Here is a 26018-nt window from a genome sequence, read left to right as displayed (position 1 = left end):
TATTAGGTGTACAAGAAATCTCCATATAAATATGAGACAGCTCTGTAGAAGGAACACTTAAATATACTGATTTAAAAAGTTTACTTAAACTCTGAACGAGAAGAGTTTCTAGTCTAGTTTCCATTATGTTGTAATCTATTTTTCTCATAAAATAAAGAGTCAAATCAAAACTAAAACCTTGTTGTAGTTTAAATAATGGAGACTTAATTAACCTCAGGTTTTCTATAAATCGCGTTGCAACTAAAATTTTGATAGTAGTTTCTTGTTTCACCCTATAGTTAAAGAAACACTTTATTTGTATGAGAAAAAAAGCAAGCCTTTAATTGAAGTCTATTAACACAAAAATAAACGGATCCAAGCAGAATAAATACTTAAGTTCACTGCAAGTTGCAAGCCTCTTGCTCTATCTTATAGCGGAGATTTTCCTGCCTACTGAACCCAACATAATCTAAAGTTTATAATATGCATTTTGATCATGAAATCTCCAATCATAACTTATTTATCTCATTCATCTTACAATTCATACAAATTATTGTTTATCTTTAAAAAAATATTAAACTATGCATACATAGACTACATTACATTTCAATACAAAATTGGATATGAAAAAGAAATTACATTTTTAAGAACTTTTCTAGCTATTAGTACTTCCAAACCATCATAAACTTTATAAAACATAAAATAATCTATAGCAAAATTGATATCATAATCATGTTTTACACGGAAGTTCCAAAAGTAAATATTTAAGAAAATCTTGTCACGTATATGATAAGTAAAAAAGGTTTTAGAATTGAGCGGGTCCTCAGTGCACAATTATATAAAATCCATAAAATACAAACACAAGGTCTGTACAGATAACAGCCCGTCAGCGGAGATGCAGATGTTAAGAAGATATGCCAGCAGACTAACTGATTCACTAGCAACGACATGCCTACAGCCCTCCAAAACCACACATCTAATTAAGCCATAAGGCAATAAAAATGCTGTTTTACAAAAAACAAAACCCTACTCAATAAAAGTACAAAACCGTTATCCTCGGTGGACCACAATAAATTGTTTTAACTTGAGGAAATTAGTACCAGCCCAACAACTAAAGGTTACAGAGCATTTACTATCTGCACATCTGACTGTGGGAAGAATCAGATTCCCATAGCAAGGTTATGGGTGGAGGAGGTATGAAAGCTTTTCAAAGCAACCTTACCTCCATAACGACCGGGAATCTTATTGTCGAGATATTGGGGCCATAGGCATTGATGAGGGCTGGTTATAGTAATTTCCATCTGAACCCTGAAAACCTTGATATGTACCCATTGGAGGAGGGGTAAAAGTGGAAGCACCGACACCGGGATAGGCTGTCATTGTCGGCTGTTGTGTCATTCCATAGCTGTATGCCATACTACTAATAGATCCAGCAGTCTGCATAAACTGTGGCACTGGGTACTGTGACATTGGTGGTGGTGGCGGTGGTGGCAATGGAGGAGGTGATGATGAGGGTGGAGGTGGTGGTTCATTGGGAGTAGATTGCTGGTTGGTTGTAGGAGCATTGTGTTGAATAGAATCAGGTAGAGAAAAGGGAGGCAGTGGTTGTTGAGGATTCTGAGATGGCATAAAAGATGGTTGGTCATTCTCGAGCTTGGTCCTCTTCTCCGAGTGATAATCGGCTGCTGACTGATTACCTATTACACCTTCTGATGCTAGGGAGGACAGCACATATGATAGCATCTGCGCGGAGGATGTTGAAGCGGTCAATTTTGCTGCCACTGCTGCAGCTGCAGACTTGCGTGGATCTTCCTCAATGTGTCCAGATTTCTGAGAAAATGACGCTTGTGGGGTGTACATCAATGGAGCAGATTGCTCCCCTTCACTAGAAATAATACTAAAACTTGCAGATGACATGGAGGTTTGAATTTCCTTTGAGCTCTGTTCAGCTAACGACTGAATGTTATTGCCATTAAGTAACTGTTGGCAGTTGTTGGATGCCCGATCTGACCGAACATTTGCAGCCTAAAATGTACAAGCATCACAAATATAAGGGACACCATGCTTAAATAAGAGTAACATGTCAATACATAATACATGAATGAAAGTAATTTATCCCTAGTTGACAATGGTCAAATAAAATCTATTTAATACCAGAAACCAGGTTAACAGTACAGATAAAAACATTATAATAAAAGCCATTCAACTTTAAAATCAATATTTGTACCCATCCTAAATATAAATACAATTGTAAAATTAAGGTCAAAACTATGTATGAATCATCATCTAAGAACTTGACCTTTTGGGATAGTTAGTTCATGACATGGTACCAAAGTAAAAGTCTACAAGACCAAGTAATAAATCGTGTCCATTCTCAACACCCTAACCCCCTTTCTGATAAAAATGAGAATTTAAGCAAAAGGAGTGATAAACAAGTGTTTGTATGTGTTGGAGATCCCACTCAAATTTTAGTATAAATAGATGCAAATCTCACTTTCCAAATTAATTTTTTAAAGTTAAGTTAAACTTAAAATTTCATTCCTAATATAATACTAGAATCTATCCTAATAAGATTTGTTAGACTTAATGCGTCAACCGTTATCAAATTGTTAACGAATTTAAAAATATCTAATCTTATGCTCAAAATGAAATATCTAATCTTATGCTCAAGATGTTCAGTCATCGACATGAGGTGTGTTAGAGATATCATCTCTAACAAGAAATAAGACTAAATTACAATATATAAGTGAGTAAAACCTTACCTCATAAGCTGAAGTTTTGAGGTTAAGTTAGACTTAAAACTAACTTCCTAATACAATGTTATTAATGATATCAGATAACTATATATTAGTAGTCCAAAATCCTTTACAAATATATACCAGCAGCCATAATAGGTTATGGTGGAAGCATGGCAGACAAAAATAGAATACAATATATATATATATATATATATATATATATATATGCACAAAGATAATTAAAAATGAAGAAATATAATTGAAAGGCAAAAATAATTAAAGACAGCCAACCATACAGTTAACTTAACAATAATAACTAGAGATGTCAAATAGTCTGGTCTGTGGGCAAACAAATAAATTAGTGTTGACTACACCATACCTATGTCAGGCCAAAGAACCATTTTGCTCCACTTAGAAAAATAAAAAAGTATTTTAATTAAAATAAATAAAAATAAAACATGTATTTTTTAAAAATTAAGACATTGATGAAATTAATTTAAATTTTAGATACAATGATTTGATATATAAATATAAATTATAATACATAATGTCTGAATAAGATAATATTACCTTCATTTTTTAAAAATATAATTATTATTTTTTAAGACATGTCAAGTCACAAGCCTACGAGTCAGCCTAGTCTAACCCATTCAGGCCATGAGATAAATTGGGCTAGCCAAGTTGTGGCAGCTGGAAAAAAAATATCACTCGCTATCTACGATGGGTGGTTTAACTGGAATGGTATAATAGCCCCTAAAGAACTTGACTAGGATATGTTCCCATATATTAGGAAGTGAATATATCCTTAACTCAGATCACAAAATGATCTTATAAGGTAAAGATATAGTCATTACAAGGAATGCTGCTAGAACATCTCAACTAAAGAAACACTTACGTAAACATTTTCAAATCAAAGACCTTGAAATGGAAGTATCATACTTCTAGGCTATTGAAGTATCACAGTGGTGTTGTAATCTCTCAAAGAAAATATGTTGTATATATCCTAAAAGAGACAAGTATGATTGATTGTAGACTAGTGGATAGTCTATGGAACCAAATCAAAAATTAATGGTACAACAAGGCGAATCTTTCTCTGATCCAGAAAGATATATAAGACTGGCTAGGAAATTTGTTTATCTTATTATTAGACCTAATCTGTCTTTTGCAGATAGAGTTGTTAGTACATGTAGAGTCTCCTTGTATTGATTATCGGAATGCTATCATCCATGTCCTAAGATACCTTAAAAAGGCTCTAGAAATAAGGTCTACTAGATGACGATAAAGGAAATACTCAAATCTTTGAGTATTCTGATATTGATTCGGTTAGGTATTCTAATGTTGATTCGTTTGGATCCCCTATTGCCATAGGCTTTACCAAAGAATAGTGTTTTCCTTTGGAAGATATTATTTCTTGGAAAAGCAAGAAACAAAATATAGTTGCCCAATCAATGGATAAAGTTGAATATAGGACAATCATGTCTCGTATTTGACAACTTGTATGAGTGAAACAATTCCTTCAAATATTAAACTTTCGTGATATTCAGCAAATGAAGATGTACTGTGATAACTAAGTTGCTCTCCACATTGTTTCCAATCCCATGTTCCATAAGAAGACTAAACACACAGAAGTTGACAATCATTTTATTCGGGAAATGTTGTCCACGAAATTTGTCACAAGTTTATCAAATTCAATGATCAACTTGAAAAAATGCAGTAACAAAATCCTTAAAAGGACCTCTAATTGAATTTATTTGCTATTAACTTAGTACATACAATTTATATGCTCTGCTTGAGGGGGAGTGATAGAATAGGTTTTAAATACAGAATAGGTCTTAAATGGTTTTTATTATTGTACCTAGGACTCTAGTGCTATCTTTAGATCTTTACTCTTCCCTCTACTCATTGTATCAGACTCTATCAATATAAATAGGAGAACATATGAGAGGTGATACAAGCTCTCTCAAACATATTGTCTCTTTTTATTTATCTCATGCAGGCCTAATCAAATTATTCAGAACTTGGCATAAGGGGCTTATCAACTTATGTTACCTAAATTAATTGTTTATAGAGTGCATCATGTATTTCCTGTTTTGCACCTCAAGAAGGCAATTTATGATTATTAATTTTCTCCTGAATTGTCTCTGGATTTGAAGATTCAGGAAATCATATGTCCTGAAAAGATGCTATCGTTGCGGGACAATTTCGAAAAGAGGGACAACATACAATGAAGTGATTAATTCAAAATGAAGGGAATGTCAGCAGCTACCTAAGAAGAAATCGTTGCAGAAAGTTCAGTTACCAGATTTTAGCCTTGAGGTCAAGGCTTTAACTGAAGGGGGAAGTAATGATAGAATACTGAATATGGACCCACGTGCTGCCGCCAGATCAGAAGATGATGTATTAGTGGGCTTTAAGCATGACAAGCCCATATTTTTGGAGAGTTTATGAGTGTAGGAAAAAGTAATTCTTTGGTTGCAGTTAGTTAAAATATGTCCATACATTTGTTCTGTTAGGACTCGAGTGATTAGGCAAGGAGAAAATATATCTTCTTTTGAGAGCATTCCTCTGGATTTCCTTGTATGAGAGCTCAGTTTCTTATTCCTATTCAATATCATTGAGTGATTGAGAGAATGAGGGAGGGCTGATCACATAACTTTTCTGTTAGTACCAGAGTGATTAGGCAAGGAGAAAATATCTCCTCTTAGGAGCATTCCTCTGGCTTTCATTGTATGAGAGCTTAGTTTCTTATTGCTGTTCAATATCATTGCATTTCTTTTTCAGCAGTTTCAACTCTGTTCTATCACTCCCACATTAATCAGTTGTCGAAACCAAAGTCTAAATTACCTTAGTAGTTGGGAGCCATCTTCCAACAGAATAAACAAGGGTAGATAAAAAAAAATTGAAAACAGGAAACATGTCTTTGCCAACTTATTCATATTATACAGAAAGAAAGACTCTATGCAAGTACTCATTGAATTTGGACAAGTTCCAAACCTGAATCTGGCTACGGACTTGACCCAGCTTGAATTCCTGGGAACAAAAGCATGTCAGAAGTATATACTATAAGTTGATTTCATCAATTTTATAAAGAGAGTCTCAAAAGAACCTGATCTTCAAGAGCTTCTCTCAAGTGAGACACAAGACTAGTCCTTGATGACTCTATGGCCGTTAACTGCTCAATGCAGTCCTTCAGTACAGAATTATGCCCCTGGAGCTCATCTACCAGTGCCGATCCACCAAATTGCCCTAAGTTGGTTGAATAGCAAAACAATACACAGCAAATCAACAAGCATTCCTACTTAATTAACACTTTAACTAAAAAATACTGGGTAAATTGCAATTTTGGTCCCCCTATCTACTTTCCACTATTTTAGCCCTCAGATTTTTAGAAAGTTTGTAATGTCAAATCCTCAATTTTGCCTATATGTATTTCTTCTTTTTTACACTTTAGTTTATTATATTATTTGATGATAGTTCCTTAAATGAATGTTAGGTCGGGGATTCAATTGAACCGAAACAAAACAGAAAACCTAGTCCTGATTAACTTACAATTGTATAATGGCAAATATAACAAAGGATAAGGTTTCTACTGTAATAGTTGTAACTAGTGTTATCGATATTGGATAATAGAAAATATCATAGACTCAAAAACCCTTTATGAAAATATATCAGAAGCTATAATGGGTTATGGCAGAAGCATTGGGGACCATATGTGTGTGTGTGTATATATCTGTTGTAATTTGAGATACTTGAATATTTAGAGAGAAAGAGATTAAAACAAAACCTCTATTATTTCTTCTTCTTTCCTAATACATCACTAATCATACTTATACAAACATAATCAACAGTGAAAGTAGGAACAGTGAAAACAAAGGAAAAACATAGAAGACTCCTAAAGAGTCTATATCTAAAACATATTACATTTCAACACTCCCCCTCAAGCTGGAGCATATAAATCATATGCACCAAGCTTGGAACATATGAATTGAATTCTAGGCCCCCTTAGAGATTTGGTCAGAATGTCTCCAAGTTGTTCATTAGAATTGACAAATTCAGTAACTAGTTCCTTGGATAATAACTTCTCCCTAATAAAATGACAGTCAATTTCTATGTGTTTCGTTCTCTCATGAAACACAGGATTGGAAGAAATGTGAAGAGCTGCTTGATTGTCACAGTACAGTTTCATTTGCTCATTTTCACAAAATTTCAATTCTTGAAGAAGTTGTCTAATCCACACAAGTTCGCATGTAGTTAGAGCCATAGATCGGTATTCAGCTTCAGCACTAGATCGGGCAACAATATTTTGTTTCTTACTTTTCCAAGATACAAGGTTCCCACCGAGTAAAACACAATATCATGTAGTCGATCTTCGATCAATTGGACTACCAGCCCAATCTGCATCACAATATCCTTCGATTCGAGTGTTTCCCTTGTTCTCATACAATAGTCCCTGTCCTGGGCTTTCTTTTATGTATCTGAGAATGCGAAGCACTGCATTCCAATGATCAACATGTGGATTTTGCATAAATTGACTCACAATTCCAACTGAATAAGAAAGATCGGGTCTTGTTATGGTGAGATAGATGAGTTTTCCAACTAGCCTTCTATATCTCTCTGGGTCTGAGAAGAGTTCACCCTGATCTCTCATTAACTTTTGATTTGGATCCATAGGACTATCAATGGGCTTGCAATTTGTTAGACCTGTTTCTTCTAAAATGTCAAGATCATATTTCCTTTGTGAAATGATGACACCATCTTTTGACTGTGCCACTTCAATACTAAGAAAATATTTTAGACGACCCAGATCTTTAGTTTGAAAGTGGTTGAACAGATGATTCTTTAACTGAGTAATTCTGGATATGTCATTTCCTGTAATAACAATATCATCAACATACACCATGAGATAAACACATTTGTCAGGAGAAGAGTGACCATAAAACACTGAATGATCTGCCTCACATCGTTTCAATCCAAACCTTTGCACTACCTGACTAAATTTACCAAACCAAGCTCGAGGTGATTGCTTCAAGCCATAGAGAGAACGACGTAACTTACAAACCAAGCCAGACTCCCCCTGAGCAATAAATCCAGGAGGTTGCTCCATGTATATTTCCTCTTCCAGATCACCATGAAGAAAGGCATTTTTAATGTCTAACTAAAGAGGCCATTGACGAATAGCAGCCATAGCAAGCAAAATACGAACTGTACTGGTTTTAGCCACAGGAGAGAAAGTATCACTATAGTCAAGGCCATAAACTTGAGTATAGTCCTTAGCTACTAGCCGAGCTTTAAGACGATCAATTTTACCAGTAGGACCAACTTTAATAGTATATATCCATCTACAACCAACAGCCTTCTTATCAGGAGGAAGAGGGACAAGATCCCAAGTGCTATTGTGTTCAAGTGCCATCATTTCATCAACCATGGCTTGTCGTCAACCAGAATGACCAAGTGCCTCATGAATATTATTAGGAACTTTAGTGGAAGATAACGAGGAAACAAAAGAGAAATATGAAGGAGACAATTGATGATAACTCACAAAATTATAAATAGGATTAGACCGAATACCTTTCCGAAGGGCAATGGGCCAGTTATCATCTGAATCAGTAGAAGGTGAAGAGGATGAAGGATCCATGGTATGGTGATCTGATGGAGGAGGAACTGAGTCTCGAGGATCTTCAGTGTTTGGAGTTGAAGATTGTGTCTGACGCTGATATGTGATAAGAGGTGGAGGAACAATGTCATTTGGATTTTGAGTTTGAGGTACAGAATCAGGAATAACTAAAGGATCACATGTTGGCAAAGGAAACATTTGTTGAACATAAGAACGATCCTCCATGGAGGAAGAAAAAAATGGTTTATCCTCAAAGAATGTGACATCTGCTGACATATAATATCTCCCGGTGGAGGGAGAATAACATTTATACCCTTTCTGAAGATGAGAGTATCCTAAGAAAACACACTTGATAGCTTTTGCTGAGAGTTTATCAAGACCTGGAGAGACATTATGAACAAAACACATACACCCAAATACTCGTGGGGAAACATGATACAAAGTGTCATTGGGAAAAATGACAGAGTGAGGAATTTTATTGTTAAGAGAGGAAGAAGGCATCCTATTGATAAGAAAACAGGCAGTAAGGACTGCATCGCCCCAATGATGTACAGGAACATTAGTATTCAACATCAAGGAACGTGCAGTTTCAATGAGATGTCTATTCTTTCTCTCTGCAATGCCATTTTGTTGTGGAGTATGAGGACAGGTTGACTGGTGTAAAATTCCTTGGGAAGATAAGAGAGAAGAAAATGCTGCAGAGAAATATTCCTTAGCATTATCACTTCGAAGAATTTTAATTGTCTTCCCAAATTGGTTCTTAATTTCATTAAGAAAAGACTTAAAAATAGACAAAAGTTCAGATCTCTCTTTCATTAAATAAACCCAAGTACACCGAGAGAATTCATCAATGAAAGTTACAAAATAATTAAAACCAAATGACATAACACGACTAGGTCCCCAAATGTCTGAGTGAATAATTGAAAAAGGAGAATTACAATGTGTCTCAGATCTTTTAGGATAGGAAGATCTAACATGTTTTCCTAATTGACAAGACTCACAATCTAAGACTTGAATATTTCTGAGACTTGGAACCATCATCTTCAACTTGAGCAAACTTGGATGGCCTAAACGATCATGCAAAAGTTTTGGGGATGAAGAAGTAAAGCAGGAAACTGAAGAACAAGATTTTAAGAAATAAAGTCATTGAGACTCATGTCCTTCTCCAATCAGACGACCTGTCCCATGTTCCTGTATAACAAAGGAATTAGCAGTAAAGGTTATGGAACAATTTAAGGAACGAGTCAGCTGACTCAAGGAGATTAAATTGTATGGACAATGGGGAACATATAAAACTGAATTTAAATTTAGTGAAGGAGATAAGGAAAATTTGCCAATTCCTTGAGATGTCACTTTCGATCCATCGGCAACAGTAATAAGATGGGGAATTTTTGGAGAAGACATAGAAGAAAATGAAGAAATGTTACCAGAGATATGGTCAGAGGCACCGGAGTCAAGAATCCATGGATTATGACCTTCCACAGATTTAGATAGGTTGGTTGTAGGCACACTGGTCATGGCAGAAGATTGACCAGGATTAAATGATTTTCCAGACTTGTATCTGAGAAATTCTTCATATTCTTCATTTGAAATTCTGGATTCTAGATCACCAGCTTTAGAAACATGAGCAACTTTGTCTGGATATCCATGTAAAATATAACATTTGTCCCGAGTATGACCTATTTTGTTACAATATGTGCATTGAGGACGTATACTACGACCACCACGTCCTCGGTTGCTTCTGCCTCCTCCTCTCCCTTGTGCCACTCCTCTTCCTTGGGGTATTGTCATGGCTGATGTTTCAATAACCTCAATTGGATTCTCATTTTTCACTGATGTAGGTACTCGAAGAAGTCGAGTAACTAAGCCATCCATTGATGGGATTTGATCACCAGCTAAAATCTGATCACGTACATGATCATAATCTGAGTGTAAACTTCTCAGAATTAGGACCATGTAAAACTTGTCAAGCTTTTTATTGATCCCTTCTAATGAATCAGCTATAAAGAAGTTCTTTAATTCTTCTACAGCAGCCCTAGCCTTTGCTATATGAGAAACCATGTCATGATTGACTTGCTTTAGAGATGATGCTCTTTGAGTTGCATCAAACAGACGTTGTACATCATTAGCAAATATGTCTTGTGCCCTTTTCCAAAAGGATGAACAAGTCTTATAGGGTCTTAATATATCTAGAACTTCTTGCTCAACAGACTGCCACAAAATTGCACATAACTGAAAATCCAATTTTTGCCATTGGGATTTTTCGTCGTCTTGAATCATAGAAATGTCTTGTTCAAGATGATCATGGTGTCCTTGACCAACAAACCACAATTCCACAGCAGAAGACCATGATAAATAATTTCTCCAATTGAGCTTTGCAGATGTGATGATCGGAGTAGCAGATAGAGAGGAATTAATTCCAATAGAAGATGCCATGACAGATCTGTAAGAAGAATCTGGAGTCCAGAATCAGAAATGAGATCTGGAAACAGTAAAAGATAAGAGCCAACTTGAGGGGGAAACCCTAGGTATCAATTACAGCCCCTGAAACAGTAAAATAAGAGCCAAAAGAAGCTCTGGAAAGTCAGACGAACAGGACGACAGTGGTCCGATGATCGTCCGGCAAGGATAAGGCGGCGCGTGAACAGTACGCGCTTGACGTCTGACGGAGGAAGGAGGCGCGTGGCGGCGCGTGCAGCGAAAACAGGGAAAGCGACCACCAGGGATGGGTCGCGCTCGAGCAGGCGCACAAAACCCCTAACTTCGCCTGAGAAAATGAGTCACTGGTGACGGCGGCGGCGGTGGCGGCGACGATTGGTAGTCAGACAGAGAGCCCCGGTGGTTGGCTCTGATGCCAACTTGAATATTTAGAGAGAAAGAGATTAAAACAAAACCTCTATTATTTCTTCTTCTTTCCTAATACATCACTAATCATACTTATACAAACATAATCAACAGTGAAAGTAGGAACAGTGAAAACAAAGGAAAAACATAGAAGACTCCTAAAGAGTCTATATCTAAAACAGATTACATTTCAACAGAGATAATATCTTTAGAATCTTCCTAACTAGAGGAAATAGACATATAATCTTTATTTTATTTTACTTTCCTAGTTTCCCTATTTCCCTTTATTTTACTTTCCTAGTTTTCCTATTTCTCTTTTTAGGAGAATTAGATTATTACAAATAGAGAGTATCAGAATGTATTTTTTATTTTCCACTTGGTATCAGAGCTTGTCTGATCCGCTTCCGCTGTCTTTGTTGTCTGCATGCGACCGACGACAGTCCCCTAAAAGTCTCTTCTTTAACATATGTTTTTAATGGACTCCAATTGCCCTAGTCAAGTCATGCCTTGGAATTCTAGCCTTTCTCCAATATTACCAAATACATTTGTTTTTTTCTCATAACAGCTACACAAAGTTGTGTTGTGCTTCCATAATCTGGCCTAGCTATAAGCTATACTTCCAGTTAAAATATGACCTAGCTATAAGCTATACTTCAAGATTTTAATCTGACTTAGCTATATGCTATACTTCCAGAATTTATCACAGAATGGGTATTTTAAGTGATGCCCAATCCTTTTTTGGCATTCTCATTGGCTGCCAATCAAAGATCGAAAGTCTCTTCTTCAGGGAACATGAAAGGCCATTGCCTTCACAGATAATTACGATGTGCACCACTATCATCCTCCATCCGCCTCCGGCCACCATTCGCCTCCGGCCACTGTCCGCCGCTGTCTGCCGCCGACCACCGTCACAGTTTCAACCGGTGACCAGCGGATCTAGATCGTCTCCTCGAGCAACGGTCAACCCCGCCGGAGTCAGAACCAGACTCCTCTCAACGCACCGTCATCCTAGTGTCGGAATCACACCGCGCCACTGCCAGTCGTCTTGTCGGACCTTCATCTCTCTATTCTGACCCTCCAGAGCAGCCATTGTTTCCATCTTCATTGTCTTCACAGCATCTTCGTCTTCTTGCCGCACAATTCTTGCCGACGACTTTTTGGCTTCCGTTTTCCGATTACTTGGCACCGTTGATCGCAACAGTTGTTCGCTTGTGTGTCGGCGGTGGTTGAAGGTGGACGGACACAATCGTCACTCTCTCTCCCTCACCGTCGAATCACATCTCTCTGACTTCATCCCCTCTCTTTTCCTTTGCTTCAATACCGTCACCGAAGTCAATCTCAGATATTTCGGCTACGAAGACGAGACCATCAGCGCTGAAACTCTCATCCTTATCTCCCAACTCTGCCCTAATCTCACACGCTTCCGCATCGTTGGGTTCTCCCTCTCGTTACTGCGTTTTTTAGTCTCTGTCTCCACCATTCTCTCGACGCCACTGCATCACATTTCTTCTTGGGCTCAAGTTTAGTATGTCCTTGTGATACAAAGCTAAGTATTTTGGGAGTAGTTCTACGAGCATTTTTGGAAATCCAACCTGTCTTTTGATACCATCATAAGTCCCAATATTTGGTGTTTTGGTTTCTGTCATGTGAAAGGATCTTTTCACCGCCAATGCCTTGTTGTAACAGCTCACTGAGAGTTGTTCTAATGTCTTGTTGTAACAGCTCACTGAGAGTTGTTCTATGAGACCGCCCGCTGATTTGGCTCGTTCGACGTTAGGGGTTTCAGATTTGTCCTCAAGTACGGATCGGTTCTCACCAATTCTTCCACCTTCACGTTCTGTCATTGACGTGCATATGTCGTTCAGTCGTGAGGGGAAGAAAAGTTTCAGCCGTTGTAGGGTGGTTAAGTCCCTACAGGTTTGTTGTTGTTAGGGCAGTTAAGTCCCTTTTTCAGCCGCCGCAGGGTAGTTAGTCCCTGAAGGTTTGTTGTTGTTTCAGCCGTTGTAGGGCAGTTAAGTCCCTTAAGGTTTGTTGTTGTTCAGGGTGGTTAAAGTCCCTACACGTTTGTGGCTGTTAGCCTTTTAGTGTCGCTGCAGGGTAGTGTAATCCCTGCAGGTCTGTTGCTGTTTAGGGCAGTTAAGTCCTTGAAAGTTTGTTGCTGTTTAGGGTAGTTAAGTCCCTACAGGTTTGTGGTTGTTAGCCTTTGAAGGCCTCCCATATGTTACTCATGGAAATCATGTTCTTGAAGTTTTGTTGTTGTTCGCCACTGGAGGCCCTTCATTTGTTCTTGTAGTTTGTTGTTGTTTGCTGCTGCAAGTCATCATCCACTTTTGATGGAAATCTCCCTCGTCCATTGTTGTCCAAGTTGAAGTTTCATGGTGCTAGTTCGCCCTCGTCCATTGTTGTCCAATTTGGTTTATTGACGTTCTCTACAATTGAGTTTGACTATTCCAAGCTTGGTTCATACAATCTTGTATGATCCAGCTTGAGGGGGAGTGTTGTAATTTGAGATAATATCTTTAGAATCTTTCTAATTAGAGGAAATAGACATATAATCTTTATTTTATTTTACTTTCCTAGTTTCCCTATTTCCCTTTATTTTACTTTCCTAGTTTTTCTATTTCCCTTTTTAGGAGAATTAGATTATTACAAATAGAGAGTATCAGAATGTATTTTTTATAATTGAGAATAATAAATCACTCTTATTTTCCACTATATCTATATGTGTGTGTGTGTATATCTATATGTGTGTGTATATATATATATATATATATATATATATATATATATGTGTGTGTGTGTGTGTATATATGTATATAATATATACATATATATGGCGGTTTCAGTGCTTGCAGCCACAACATGGCAGTGGTGAGGCAGATTTTTCATGATGGTCCACGGCGACCACATTTTGGATAATGGATAGCTGATGCGGAATGGTATGGCAGAAAAGGCAAGGAAGGAAACCCTATTGAGGCACCAGCGGCGTGGAGAGGAAGACTCCAGCTAGGGCAGCCGCGCAGGTTAAAAAACAATAGTTTATACACTAACAAAGTGAGACCACTTATATATCAATCACAAATTAACTATTAAAGTCAATTAAATACACAAACAATTACAAGTAAATGACAAATTGACATACCTGAAACTATTTCTTTATCTGCTTTATCAAGACAGTTAATGGCATTCCTGCATTTGCTCAATATGGCGTCTTCATCTTTTTGCCCTCCATAAACAACATGGAAAGCTGAAACTATTTTCTCCAATGCATTCCCTGCAGATGGCCTCTGCAATGGATAAGAATACAGCATAAGAATGCAATCAGCATGCAGAGCATATTAACAAAGTACGTGTACCAAATCCTCTACATCAAGACAAATTATTACCACCTTCATGTTTGTAGGCTTCACATCTCGACTAGCGTTTTCCACATTCCTCCCAACAAACTCTTCCTTGAGAATTTGACCACGAGAACCAAAGACTTTCCTCTCTTCCCATATACCAATCTGCATAAAAGGAGAAAGGATGTCATGTGGAGATTTCGCCCTATGTTTAACTTGATTTATTCTATCATGAATACTTCAACTACAACGTGAAGAAAAAAAAACAAGTTACATATTTGCTTATTGATCAATTATAGAGATTCTAGCATTCCTCAAGTAAATGCCATTGCACCATTAAAGTAACACTGAACCTTAGAACCAGCCTATAATGCCATGCCAAGTTGAATCAGAAAACACATGTAGAATAACAACCATAAATATAGCAGAATCAAATATCATGTCCATTAGCAAATATTAGAAAAATGTCCATAAATGTCAAATCACATAATACACACTCCAGGTAGAATAAGAGAGAAAAGGTTTACTATAGTTGTTGAATAATGATTATCTTGTTGTATAGCTTTAATAAAGCTCGTTTGTTATACCTAGTATACTACGGGCAGTAGTGCTTGTTAAATGAAATATTATTGATTCACTTCACTTAGTTACACCCTTCTCCTTAATCCTATATTTATAGGATTAAGAGAATGGGACACACCTCACACACCACTCATCCAGCTAATACACAACTCACACACACTCACATACAACACATACAGCACTCTCACATCTCATAATTCTAACACTCCCCCTCAAGCTGGATCATACATATTGTATGAGCCAAGCTTGGAATAAACACACTCAAAAGGAAATAACATCAATCAACCAAATTGCAAATACAAGCACTAAGAAACTTCAACTTGGAAAGTCTTCAAACACAAGAGATTTCCTTTGCAGTGTTGTCTTGGAACGATACTCCTCTCACTGTAGGGACTAAATTGTCATCACTTTCTGATGGGGCCTGTAGTGGCTAGAAGCGACAAATCTACAGGGACTGCCATCACTAACTGACGAGATGATGGGGACTTACAGGAACGGCCATCTAGCACTGACTGATGGGGCCTGCATGCCATCACTTACTGATGAGGTGATGAGGGCCTACAGTGGTTGGAAGCATACTCCCCCTCACGACTAAACAACATGAACGTGAAGGTGGAGGAATGGGTGAGAACCGATCCGTACGAGGGTTTGGACAAATCTGAAACCCATAACTTCGGAAGATTCAATTCAGCGGGCGGTCTCAAAGAACAACTCCACATGAGCTCACATGAGTTGTTACAACAAGGCATCTGTGGTCCAAAGACATGTTGGAGGTCCAAAATTCTTTGTTGGACAACTCCCAAGTAGTGATACTTAGCAGTGTATCACAAGACGATCAGGTTAAACTCTAGCACCGAACAACGGCAAACAATGCCGAACTGAGGCAAACTACGCCTGGAAAACAGCAAAACGGCGCTGGACAGCAGAAACGGCGCCTGGACAGTGGTCAATAGTGGCTGGACAGCGGAAAACGGTGCGGGACAGCGACAAACGACGCGGACATCAGCAAACGGTGAATAAGCTGGACACAGTCCAGCAGAGAGGGCTGGAAATTCACGGTTCAGGTGCTGGAAAAAAGAAGGAAATACACAGTATGGAAGGTCGCGGTTTTGAGAGGCATGGCAGCAGCTGCACACAACATTGATGGCTGGAAGGAAAGAGATGAATCACGTCCATCAATAACATTTCACATTCCCAACGGCTAAGGAAAAGAGAAAACAGCAGCAAGTGGTAAGCATCCAGCAAGCACAAGCCCAGCAAAGAGTGTGGACTTGAGAGAAGGCCGTGAGATAGCTGCTGGTCCAGGTGGAGAAGTGCAGCTCATGTAAGACATATCACGTCCAGCAGAGAAAGAACACAAAGAGAGGATGATAGAGACAAGAAGCCCTTCACATTAGTGAAGGCAGAGAGCCCTTCTCAATGGCTGCTTTGGAGGGTCATACTGGAGAGAGGAAGCTCTGGCGAGACGACCGGCATCGGCGCAGTGTGATTCCGACAGCGGGACAGCGGCGCGTGAACAGTACGCGTCTGTTCGCAGCACACAAAGAGGCGGCGCGTGACGGAGCGTGGAGGAGAATCAGGCGAACCCACCGCCGGGATTGGCTGTCGCGTGAAAAGGCGAACCAGATCCAGTGGTCGCGGACGAAACAGTGACGGCGAAAATCGACAAGGGTTAGGTCGCGCTCAAAGAGGCGATCCAGATCCGCTGGTCACCGGTCGAATCTGCGACGGTGGCCGGCAGAGGACGGTGGTCGACGGCGGACTTATTTGGCGCTCGTGGTGGCGCGTTCGGAGGCTTCTGGTCCTGTCTCCGGCAGGGTTGTCCGTCGCTCAAGGAGACGGTCCAGATCCGTTGTTCATCGGACGAAACTGAGATGGTCGCCGGCGGCGGACGGTCGCCGGCGACGTACGGAAACAAGCGGCATTAGCGGCGGTGCACGGCGAAGTAAGCAGTGACAGTGGCTTTCTTGGGTTCTTCGAAGAAGAGACTACCGGTCTCTTAGATTCAATGTGAAACCTCAAATGGATGAAGGGAATGCCAAAATTATTTGACTTCTAACACATGTAAAGTACCAGTTTCAGCTACTGGTCCAAAAGGGAAAGGGAATGGGTTCAAACCCCATTCTGAGACAAATTCTGGAAGAGCCTAAATTCTGAAGAAGAGACTTTTAGGAGGGGCTATCGGCGGCCGAGCCGGCGGCCATGGTGGCTGGTGACGGCGACGGCAGCGGCGACGACGGTGGCCGGCCGCAAACAGAGGCTGGCGGCGGACAGTGGCTGGCGATGATCGACAGCAGAGACGACTGGTTGCACTAGTGCTTACTGTGGCACTAATTTAAGAAGAAGAGAAAGAGCTGCCGGCGGCCATGGCGGCCGGCCGCCGGCAGACGGCAAAGACCACAGAGAAGGATCAGAGAACCTGCTCTGATACCATGTTAAATGAAATATTATTGATTCACTTCACTTAGTTACACCCTTCTCCTTAATCCTATATTTATAGGATTAAGAGAATGGGACACACCTCACACACCACTCATCCAGCTAATACACAACTCACACACACTCACATACAACACATACAGCACTCTCACATCTCATAATTCTAACAGTGCTTATTCAGAGTTGTAGTGTCAATTACTCAGATGCATGTATAAATATATAAATAAACACCAGCATGTATGAGAACACGCTGTTTTTCAGTCTAAAACCTTCAACTTGGTATCAAAGCAGGTACAATCCCACTGTGCAGTCCTCCCTCCAGAGAGGGTGCCAACTGTGGGAAACAGCTACTGCTGCCCCTAGAACCCTTATTTTTACCAACAATTTATCTACTATAATTTGATCTTATCTCTAACTAATGTGAGATTTCCAACACACCACTTCACATTTGAGATCTAGACATCTCAAGCATAGGACTAGAAATTTTGGATGGTCTGACAATGCCTCGATAGCAAGTGACACAGTAACCTCACTAGGATAGGATCCTTATTTCTATAGTTATATCAGAGCCTTATTTATGGTAATACCTTCTCTCTAATAGCCAAAATCACCATTGTTCAGCTTTTACTTGGTATCGCTATCATTTGCCACTGGCCTCACTATTAGGAGTGGCAAAACAGGTCGGGCCAGCCCAGCCCATTTTTGGCCCATCCCTTTTCTAGCCCGCCAAAATCAGGTTGAGCCAGCCGACACAATTAAACAGGCTGAGTGTAGTAACCGGCCACTAGGCGGTTTTCTCAATGTTTTTCTTTTGCAGTTTTTTTTATGATTTATGGACCTATTATGAATGCATGTTTAGGCCTATTTAGGATTTGGGGTGCAAGTTGCACCTTGTACTTGCTTTGGTATATGAAAACAGCTACTGCATGGGCTCAAATGTGATGATGTGCACTGCCAAATATGGCTCTATAAAGCATTCTCATGTCTTCCTAAAGCAAAAATTGCAGTATCATACCCATTGACGCAATTTGAAGAGGCTCTATCAATGGTTACCAAACTAGTGAGTTGACTCGCAAACTCATGAGTTTACGAGTTTGGTTCCCGGTCACAGTTGACTTGTTCGCAAACTCATGTTTTGGTAGACTCAAAGTAGACTCGCTTAGACTTGGTTAACTCAAGTAGACTCGCGAGTTGGAGATCAAGTCACCGAATATGCAATGTGCACAAAAACGACGAGAAAAATTGTCATTCTAATCTATTTTGAAAACCCAAATCAGAATCCCAAATAAAAAATCTAGAAATCCAAATCAAAAACCAAAAACCCCTAAATCAAAGACCCATATGCAAACACAACCTCTATTTTTTCGTTTCGTCTTCATCAACCCCCTCCCCACATAGGTTCTTCCTTCCATTCTTTTGTTTTTTCAAGTAGGGTGTTAGAATAATTAGTTGTGTGAGATATGTATTAGTCTTGCTACGCCTTTGTTGTGCACTTCGCATCGTCGTGCACTTCGCATCGTCGTGCCTCGCGTCACATCACCTGGCTGTCGTCATGCCTCGTCTCGCATCACCTGGTTGTCGTCATGCTTCACATCCCATCATTGGTCTTCCTTCCATTCTTTTGTTTTTTCAAGTAGGGTGTTAGAATAATTAGTTGTGTGTGAGATATGTATTAGTTTGGTGTGAGTAGTGTATGAGCGTTTTCCAACCAGGTTTCGCTGTCTAGGTTTAGTTGTTTGCGTTATATTTCCTATAAATGTAACATGAAGATAAGAGATGTATTAACCCGTTAAAAATATAGGTTTAAATCCTCGAATGATCCTCGTATTTGTAGTGAAATCTCAAGTGGGTCCCTTGTTGAAAACGGTCTCAATTGGGTCCTAAATTTTGAAAAATTGAGCCAATTAAGCCCTTTCCATAGCTTTTATAAAGTTGCCTTTGTTACACCTGGTATGTCATAGGCAGTTGCCCTTATTTATTATTTCTCAGAAGTGTATTGTCAATTACTCGGATTTATATACAGACACATACATCAGTGGAGTGTATGAAAACACACTGTTTTTCAATCTAAGACCTTCGACTATTATTATTGAACAGCCACAAATCCAGGGCAAGGGAGGGGAAAGGAAGGAGATAGAAGGGGAAATTGACCACAACAAGATTCAAACCTGACTATGATAACCAGATGATACGATATGTTACCAAACTTTAAACTTTATAGTTTGTTCATACAAAGAGAGAAATCAGATAATCATATTAAACATTAAACATTTACATCCATCCTCCTTTTTCTCTTTGCTATTCAATGCATATCTATGAACACAATAAAATTCATTAATTAACTTAGAACTAAGACATTGCATTCACCCAATAATAGAGTAGGCACGTACAAAATATTGGGATAAACAATAACCAAACTTATTCATTCTTTTATAAAACGATCTAAGAATTTCTTTTAAACTCAACTAACAAAAATACTACAGCCTAAGTTACTAAGTATTATTATGCAGAAAAAAAAAAGTCAAAATGCATGTATCACATTTTTTAACTAAGAATGAATAATTGAAGTACCAGTCGAAGTGCCGCATTCCTAGCAAAATCATCTCCATTTTGAATCACGTCTCGAAGAGCATCTGGAAGAACCTTCCAGAATTCACCTACAAATTCAGAACCTTTTCGCCTGCTGTTCTGTAAAATATCATTTGCGAGATACAGAAATGCTAATCTCTTCTCACGTGGAGAACCATGAAATTGCCTATCCCATGTTTCAACAACCTGTTTGGCTTTGTTCATATGAAAAATACACCAATGTGACAAAGCTTAACCATGTTAAGGATCATATCCAAGCAGCAGCATATAGTGATGCAACAAATACAAAAAAGAAGAGAAAAAGATTGCATGAATATGTGAAAGTGTAAGTGAACGTGTGAGAGAGTGAGAAACAAATAATGGTTACATTGCTTTACTAGTACAAATAGAATCCCATATACAGTTCTGCATTTAAAAGCGAGGGCTTAATCATTGTAATAAACCAAGAAGGAGACAGGAGGGGGCCTAGAAACCAGTTAAAGGAGTATTACACCCCTGTCAACATTCCACGGCTCATGTTTCAACTTCCAAAGAAAGTAAAGTTCCAATTCTGGGCAATAGGTGATGTTAGACAATAAAGCATGGCTGCACGAACTCAAAACGTTGGAAACAGACAACTGCTTAAACAATACAATACTGAACATACATCTTAGACCATAAAATGATCTTGAAGGATACTCTCTATGCTTGCTTGTGAACCATTCAGCTTGGCTAGTTTTTCCACTAAAATCTGTGGATTAAATGTGCTACCCATCTTTCCAATTAGAGTCAGGACAACTAATCAACTAGAATCTGAACCTGGATGAAAACCTTCAAATAAGAAACAAAGGAAACACCAAGATTAGGATACAACCAATGCCAGCCAAAAAAAAATAACAAATGATATATAAAAGATATAGATATTGATAAACAAGTACATGCATCACCTGTTGCAAAAAACACATGTTAAGCAAATTAGATGAGGTAATCCTTCATAATAAAATACCCAAGCTAAATGTACTTGAAATAGTTACAAATTCCTAACAAAATTATCTTTCCAAAATAAAAAACCATTCACATCAAATGCCTAGACCATAATTGCCTTGTTCACATTACTCCAGACCGACAAGTGTATAGCTAACTTTACTAAATAAGTGGCGCATGAGAAATATAGTAGGTTGCTATTTAGGTTTGTGGTACGTTTTAACATATTAATTGGAACACTGCTAATATAAAAATAATCCATGAAAGTTAAAATTTACATAAAAAAATAATATCAAAATACATATATATTTCTTACATTTTATCTAAAATCCAAAGATGTATTCATGTTACATGTATATACAATGTCCTTTCAGTTCTAAATTGAAAATTACTATTCATAATGCCCACACACAAGCGCACATACATTCATCAGATTATATTCATCAGTTTTAACCATAAGCATGGCAACAAGCTCCAATAACCAAAAATATAAATGACAGTCCTGCAACTGGTAATTCCACCACAGAGAATCACTTAATGTCGATGAAACCATCCACTAACAGTTCACTAATATCTGCAATTACCCCTCCCCTCACATATTCCTACTCCAGACAACAGAAGCCCTGCTATTTTAGTACTAAATGAAAACATCAACATTAAGGCCAGCCAGAATGGCAATGCCTGATAGGTATTCAGACCTAATACAAATAAACCCACAGAATCTTGGAGTCTTTATTAGAACAACACCAAAGGATTCCACCAATGAGGAAGAACCAAACATTAATAAACATGTGCCAATAAAAGTGAAAATGCACATATTAGAAAATATTAATAAGTAGTTAAGAACTTACAATAGTAAATGATTTATTTATGTGGCACATTCTACATGGATAAAATGCACCATCCAAAACAAGTGAGAAGTAGCATGGGCTTAGGCAAACCAGACTGAATTTTAGGATTATAAATAAACTAACTAATAGATTTGCAGACCCTACGTGTAATGTTTTAAAAGATGGATAGACATAAACACTTACGACATTAATAAATAGCAAAGTATAAATGTTTTAAATTGCAGCTACCATCTCAGTTGCAGGTGCGTTGTGATTACCTAAATTGTGATTGGTGCAGCCACAATTGCAGTAGTGATGCAGTTGCAGAGATCTCCAAAACCATTATACTGTGTTTGTAGACCGTAATTTAAAACCTTGACAAAACTAAGGTGAAATTAGGAATTTTTTAGTTTAAAATAAATCACAAAAACAAAAAGAAACAGTTTGTTGTCAAAGTAAAATTAGCATAGAAATCTACCAAACAGGCCTGTAAAAAAATATGAGAGAAAAGTCTAGGTAACCAAAGTCACAAGACCTGGCAAACAAACGAAAATCTAGGTAACCAGAGCCATGAGACTAAGCAAACAAATGAAATATGCTTAACAAGATCAAACCGTTTAATATCTAATCCATTGGCCGATCAGTTCTTGCTTTAATTATAAACTTGCAATGAAAAATAAAATTTTGATACAAAGATTTGACGCTGTTAAATTGTGCCTTGATTAAATGAAAGCTGATATGGCCATTTATATACAATCAGATAGAGAAAAATAAATATAAGTACAGATGTAACCAGAGGACAGGACAGCAGCACATCTGGAGACGTAACCACAGAGACGCACATGCTTGCCCGTCTTAATGAAATCAAATTACAAGCATGGATGCACACATGGAAAACATGCACACAAGGAAAGAATACCAGCACACATGGACACATGTACATGCAACAGACACACATACTTGCCAGTATTGATGATGTCAAATAACAAGCATAGATGCGCACACTGAGCAATATCAACGACACCAAAGCACATAAAGGAAAAAAATGGATTTAAAACACACAAGTAAACACATTTAGTACTTAGATTCAAAAGATTAACCAGATCCAGATGTAACCCTAATTATTCACTTCAGCACATTAAGTTTCGTTACAGGCTGAAATAAAGTTCATTGATGACAATAATTATGTAACAAAAATATAGGGACACATATGTAAGTGTTGTTATCGCTGACACACAATCACATGAACTTAAAGAGGTAGACACACAAATGCAAGAGTGCTTAGAGTTCAGACCACACAACAAGAATATGACCACATTAGCACACACGTCGGTGCTTACGGTTTAGGGTTATACCCTCACACATGCAAGAGTGCTATTGCTACGACCACAAGCCATGGACTGAAATTGAATATGACATGAACAAAAACAGTTTTTTGAAGGATTTTTGTAAAGGTCCACAGGATTGTATATTCTAAATTCCAACCAAACCGTTCGATACCTCCATTATACACGAATTCATCACCAAACATCTTTCCTCGACCCACAAGAGCCAAAAAGGGTACAGGAACGCATAAAAATCCTCCTTTGTCCAGTGATTAACTAATCAATTAACAAAAATTACACATGTAAGAATGTAAAAACACATTAAAATAAAAACCACATCATATTCCTAATCGAAAGAAACCCCAATCAATTGCCGCATACCAAAAGAGACAAGGCGAACAAAGAAAGAGCGCAAACATTTTTAAGAAAAAGAAAACAAAAATCAGAACTGAAAAATGAATTCCGATTCCCAAAAGCGACTCATACATACAAAGCAGTAGGAAGGACGAATGCGGTTAAAGAGAATCAGCGAATGAAGCAACGAAGGAGGATTTGCACAGTGCTGAGATTCTCCGGTGACAGAAAGAAGAGTATTTTGCGAATGAAACTATTGTTTCAGTTGCAGCGAGCTGTAGCGAGGTTTTAGTTCCGGTTTCGGTTTGGGATTCTGCGGTCGTGGGTTTTATACGGCAGCGAAAGGCATCCACAATACAATGTATTACACGAGAAAGAAACAAACTAAAGCCTTGTGTCTCTGGAGGGTACATTTGGGTTATGTTCCCCGAATTACCCCTTGCCCTTCCTCCAAAATTAATCGAATTATCCGTTCCAACGGCGTCGTTTCTGTATAAGCCTCGCGTTCTTATGTCACTATTTTTCGGTCTTAACAGTAATTCAACAAAAACCCTATACCAGCAAGCTATGCTTTGTCAGTCTTGACTTTTCCTGAGTCTTTTCCCGTTTCATGTTAATTTGAATGAAACTTTACCCATTTAACTTTTCACAAATAACTTCCAACGAGCTGAGTTAAAGGAGAAACTGAAAATGAAAAAAAATATCTATTTCTCTTAAAAAAAATATTTTTGAAGAAAGAAATTAAGCAAATATCTGAATACTAATATTAATATTAAAAATATATATATTGATATATAGAAATATTGGTAACACAAATAGCAGTTTTCATCATGTCATGGCACCCAAAGAAAAAAAATTGTTTCACATGATAAATGTATAATTGAGATCTAATTCTCTTTATCTTGTGCTTGACAGGGAATTTTTAAATTTCTAAGAAATTTAACATTTTGAATTTGAATGATATTATTTTAAATTGTTTTATTTTTCAAATTTTTTTTAGATAAGACATATTAAATTTAGTGAATTTTAACTTCTTTTTAATAAAATATTTCAATTATCCCTAAATTTAAAAAACTATTTAAATATAAAATAATTATTAAAAATTAAAAAATATCATTATTGGTCATCTTTAGTTGATTTTAATTAATGTTTTTTCTTTTAAAAACTCTTGAATTTTTTATTTTATACATGCAAAACTTTGTCTAACAAGACCATAACCCTATGTTAAATTCGTGTAAGTTTAGATTAAGTTCGTTTATGTAAAAGTTAAAATAGTACAAAATTCAACTTCTACAAATAAAATATATATATTAAACAAGTCAAGTTAACCAAACAAACAAATAGAGAAAAAGCATTAGACAAGTTAGAAGCACTAAAACAAGTCAACACAATACATTAGACGAGTCAATGCAAAAGACACATAAAGAATACCATATAAGTATCTAATAGACAAGAAGTCAACTAGATATTAGAGGAGTCAACACTAGCACACAAAGACATTACACGAGTATCTATGTTAGACAAGATAAAGTCATCAAAAGAGTCAAAGTCAACTCAGGAAACTTAACACTAAAAGGAAACTTAACACTAAAACACTTATTAGACAAGTACTTCCATTAAATGACTTAATTGAAAGAATGACTATATGAGTCAAAAGACTTAACAAGAAAATCAAGTTTACAATGACCACAAAAGAATTATATCTAATCACAAGGTGATCAATATCAATTGTAAATTGATCAAACAAATTTGAATGTTGAAGTTGATGATTAAGAAAAGTGTGCAACAAGTCTCAATATATTTGAAGATATTTTGATTAAAGACATAATATGGAAAAAAAGGATAATGGAAGATATTGCTCAAGATATATTTGAAGAATATATAGAGCTGTCAAAATGGGTAACCCGGTTCAACCTATCATGGGTTGGTCACTTAGTGAGTGAACCCAACCCAGATCACTTATTAATGAGCTGAAAAAATTCAAACCCAGCTTAACCCACCACGGGTTAGTGGGTTAAACGGGTTGGCTCACTAGCTCACTTAATTATAATTTAAATAAAAAAATCATAATTTTTTAATTCAAATATAAATAAATTTCATTCTAAAATGATATTAAACTCCAAAGACAATTCAAAATAAAAATATATATATCATACAATCCAAGCGTAATCATAAAACAAGCACAAAAGATGAATAAATAAGTTTTTAATATTGATAATTTTTTTATCACTTGTTCATTTATAATATTAGAGTCTTAAATAGATAAATCTATAATATTTTTCTCTCTTGAAACATCTTTTTTTTATCCCCATCTACAATATAATAAAAAAATGATAACTAATAATATTGAAACACAAAATAATAAATAATTAAATTAAATTAGGTGGGTTGGTGAGCCAACTCGGCTCCTCACGGGTTCA

At 37.4% G+C, this 26018-nt stretch overlaps 2 protein-coding genes across 8 annotated transcripts; both read right to left on the bottom strand.

Moving 5' to 3' along the window:
- Nucleotides 1-766: 766 nt before the first annotated feature.
- Nucleotides 767-24075, bottom strand: LOC108328948 (uncharacterized). 7 transcript variants are annotated; one of them, XM_052872275.1, is made up of 10 exons: nucleotides 23735-23998; nucleotides 23420-23520; nucleotides 22198-22303; nucleotides 20805-20936; nucleotides 20109-20356; nucleotides 14565-14681; nucleotides 14318-14462; nucleotides 5824-5963; nucleotides 5712-5747; nucleotides 767-2004 (listed from the first exon to the last, which is right to left on the bottom strand). In XM_052872275.1, the coding sequence occupies exons 4-10, from the start codon at nucleotides 20878-20880 to the stop codon at nucleotides 1222-1224; spliced, it is 1545 nt and encodes a 514-aa protein (XP_052728235.1). In that variant the 5' UTR covers nucleotides 20881-20936; nucleotides 22198-22303; nucleotides 23420-23520; nucleotides 23735-23998; the 3' UTR covers nucleotides 767-1221. The 7 variants fall into 7 exon arrangements, with proteins under 7 accessions (XP_052728235.1, XP_017418357.1, XP_017418356.1 ...); XM_017562868.2 differs by having other exon boundaries at nucleotides 22198-22293; XM_017562867.2 differs by lacking the exon at nucleotides 23420-23520 and having other exon boundaries at nucleotides 23735-24073.
- LOC128195202 (uncharacterized) lies at nucleotides 9120-11331 on the bottom strand. The gene is made up of 2 exons (XM_052872277.1): nucleotides 9759-11331; nucleotides 9120-9522 (listed from the first exon to the last, which is right to left on the bottom strand). The coding sequence occupies exons 1-2, from the start codon at nucleotides 10765-10767 to the stop codon at nucleotides 9485-9487; spliced, it is 1047 nt and encodes a 348-aa protein (XP_052728237.1). The 5' UTR covers nucleotides 10768-11331; the 3' UTR covers nucleotides 9120-9484.
- Nucleotides 24076-26018: the final 1943 nt, after the last annotated feature.

This window comes from Vigna angularis, chromosome 2, assembly GCF_016808095.1.
Source record: "Vigna angularis cultivar LongXiaoDou No.4 chromosome 2, ASM1680809v1, whole genome shotgun sequence".
In the NCBI taxonomy this organism is placed as follows: domain Eukaryota; kingdom Viridiplantae; phylum Streptophyta; class Magnoliopsida; order Fabales; family Fabaceae; genus Vigna; species Vigna angularis.
Note: the sequence above shows the minus strand (reverse complement) of the source record. Positions and strands in the feature narration are given on the sequence as shown.

Bases quoted from the DNA above. Each gene is read 5' to 3' on its own strand.
- LOC128195202 (XM_052872277.1), bottom strand. From the start codon at position 10,767: ATGGCATCTTCTATTGGAATTAATTCCTCTCTATCTGCTACTCCGATC. The intron at 9,523-9,758 runs GTAACATTTCTT...TTTGTTATACAG, and splicing joins TGCCTCTGACCATATCTCTG to GAACATGGGACAGGTCGTCT.
- LOC108328948 (XM_017562870.2), bottom strand. From the start codon at position 20,880: ATGGGTAGCACATTTAATCCACAGATTTTAGTGGAAAAACTAGCCAAG. The intron at 20,357-20,804 runs GTATCCTTCAAG...AACATGGTTAAG, and splicing joins TTCACAAGCAAGCATAGAGA to CTTTGTCACATTGGTGTATT. The intron at 5,964-14,317 runs GTATGTCAATTT...CAACCAACTTAG, and splicing joins AGATAAAGAAATAGTTTCAG to GGCAATTTGGTGGATCGGCA.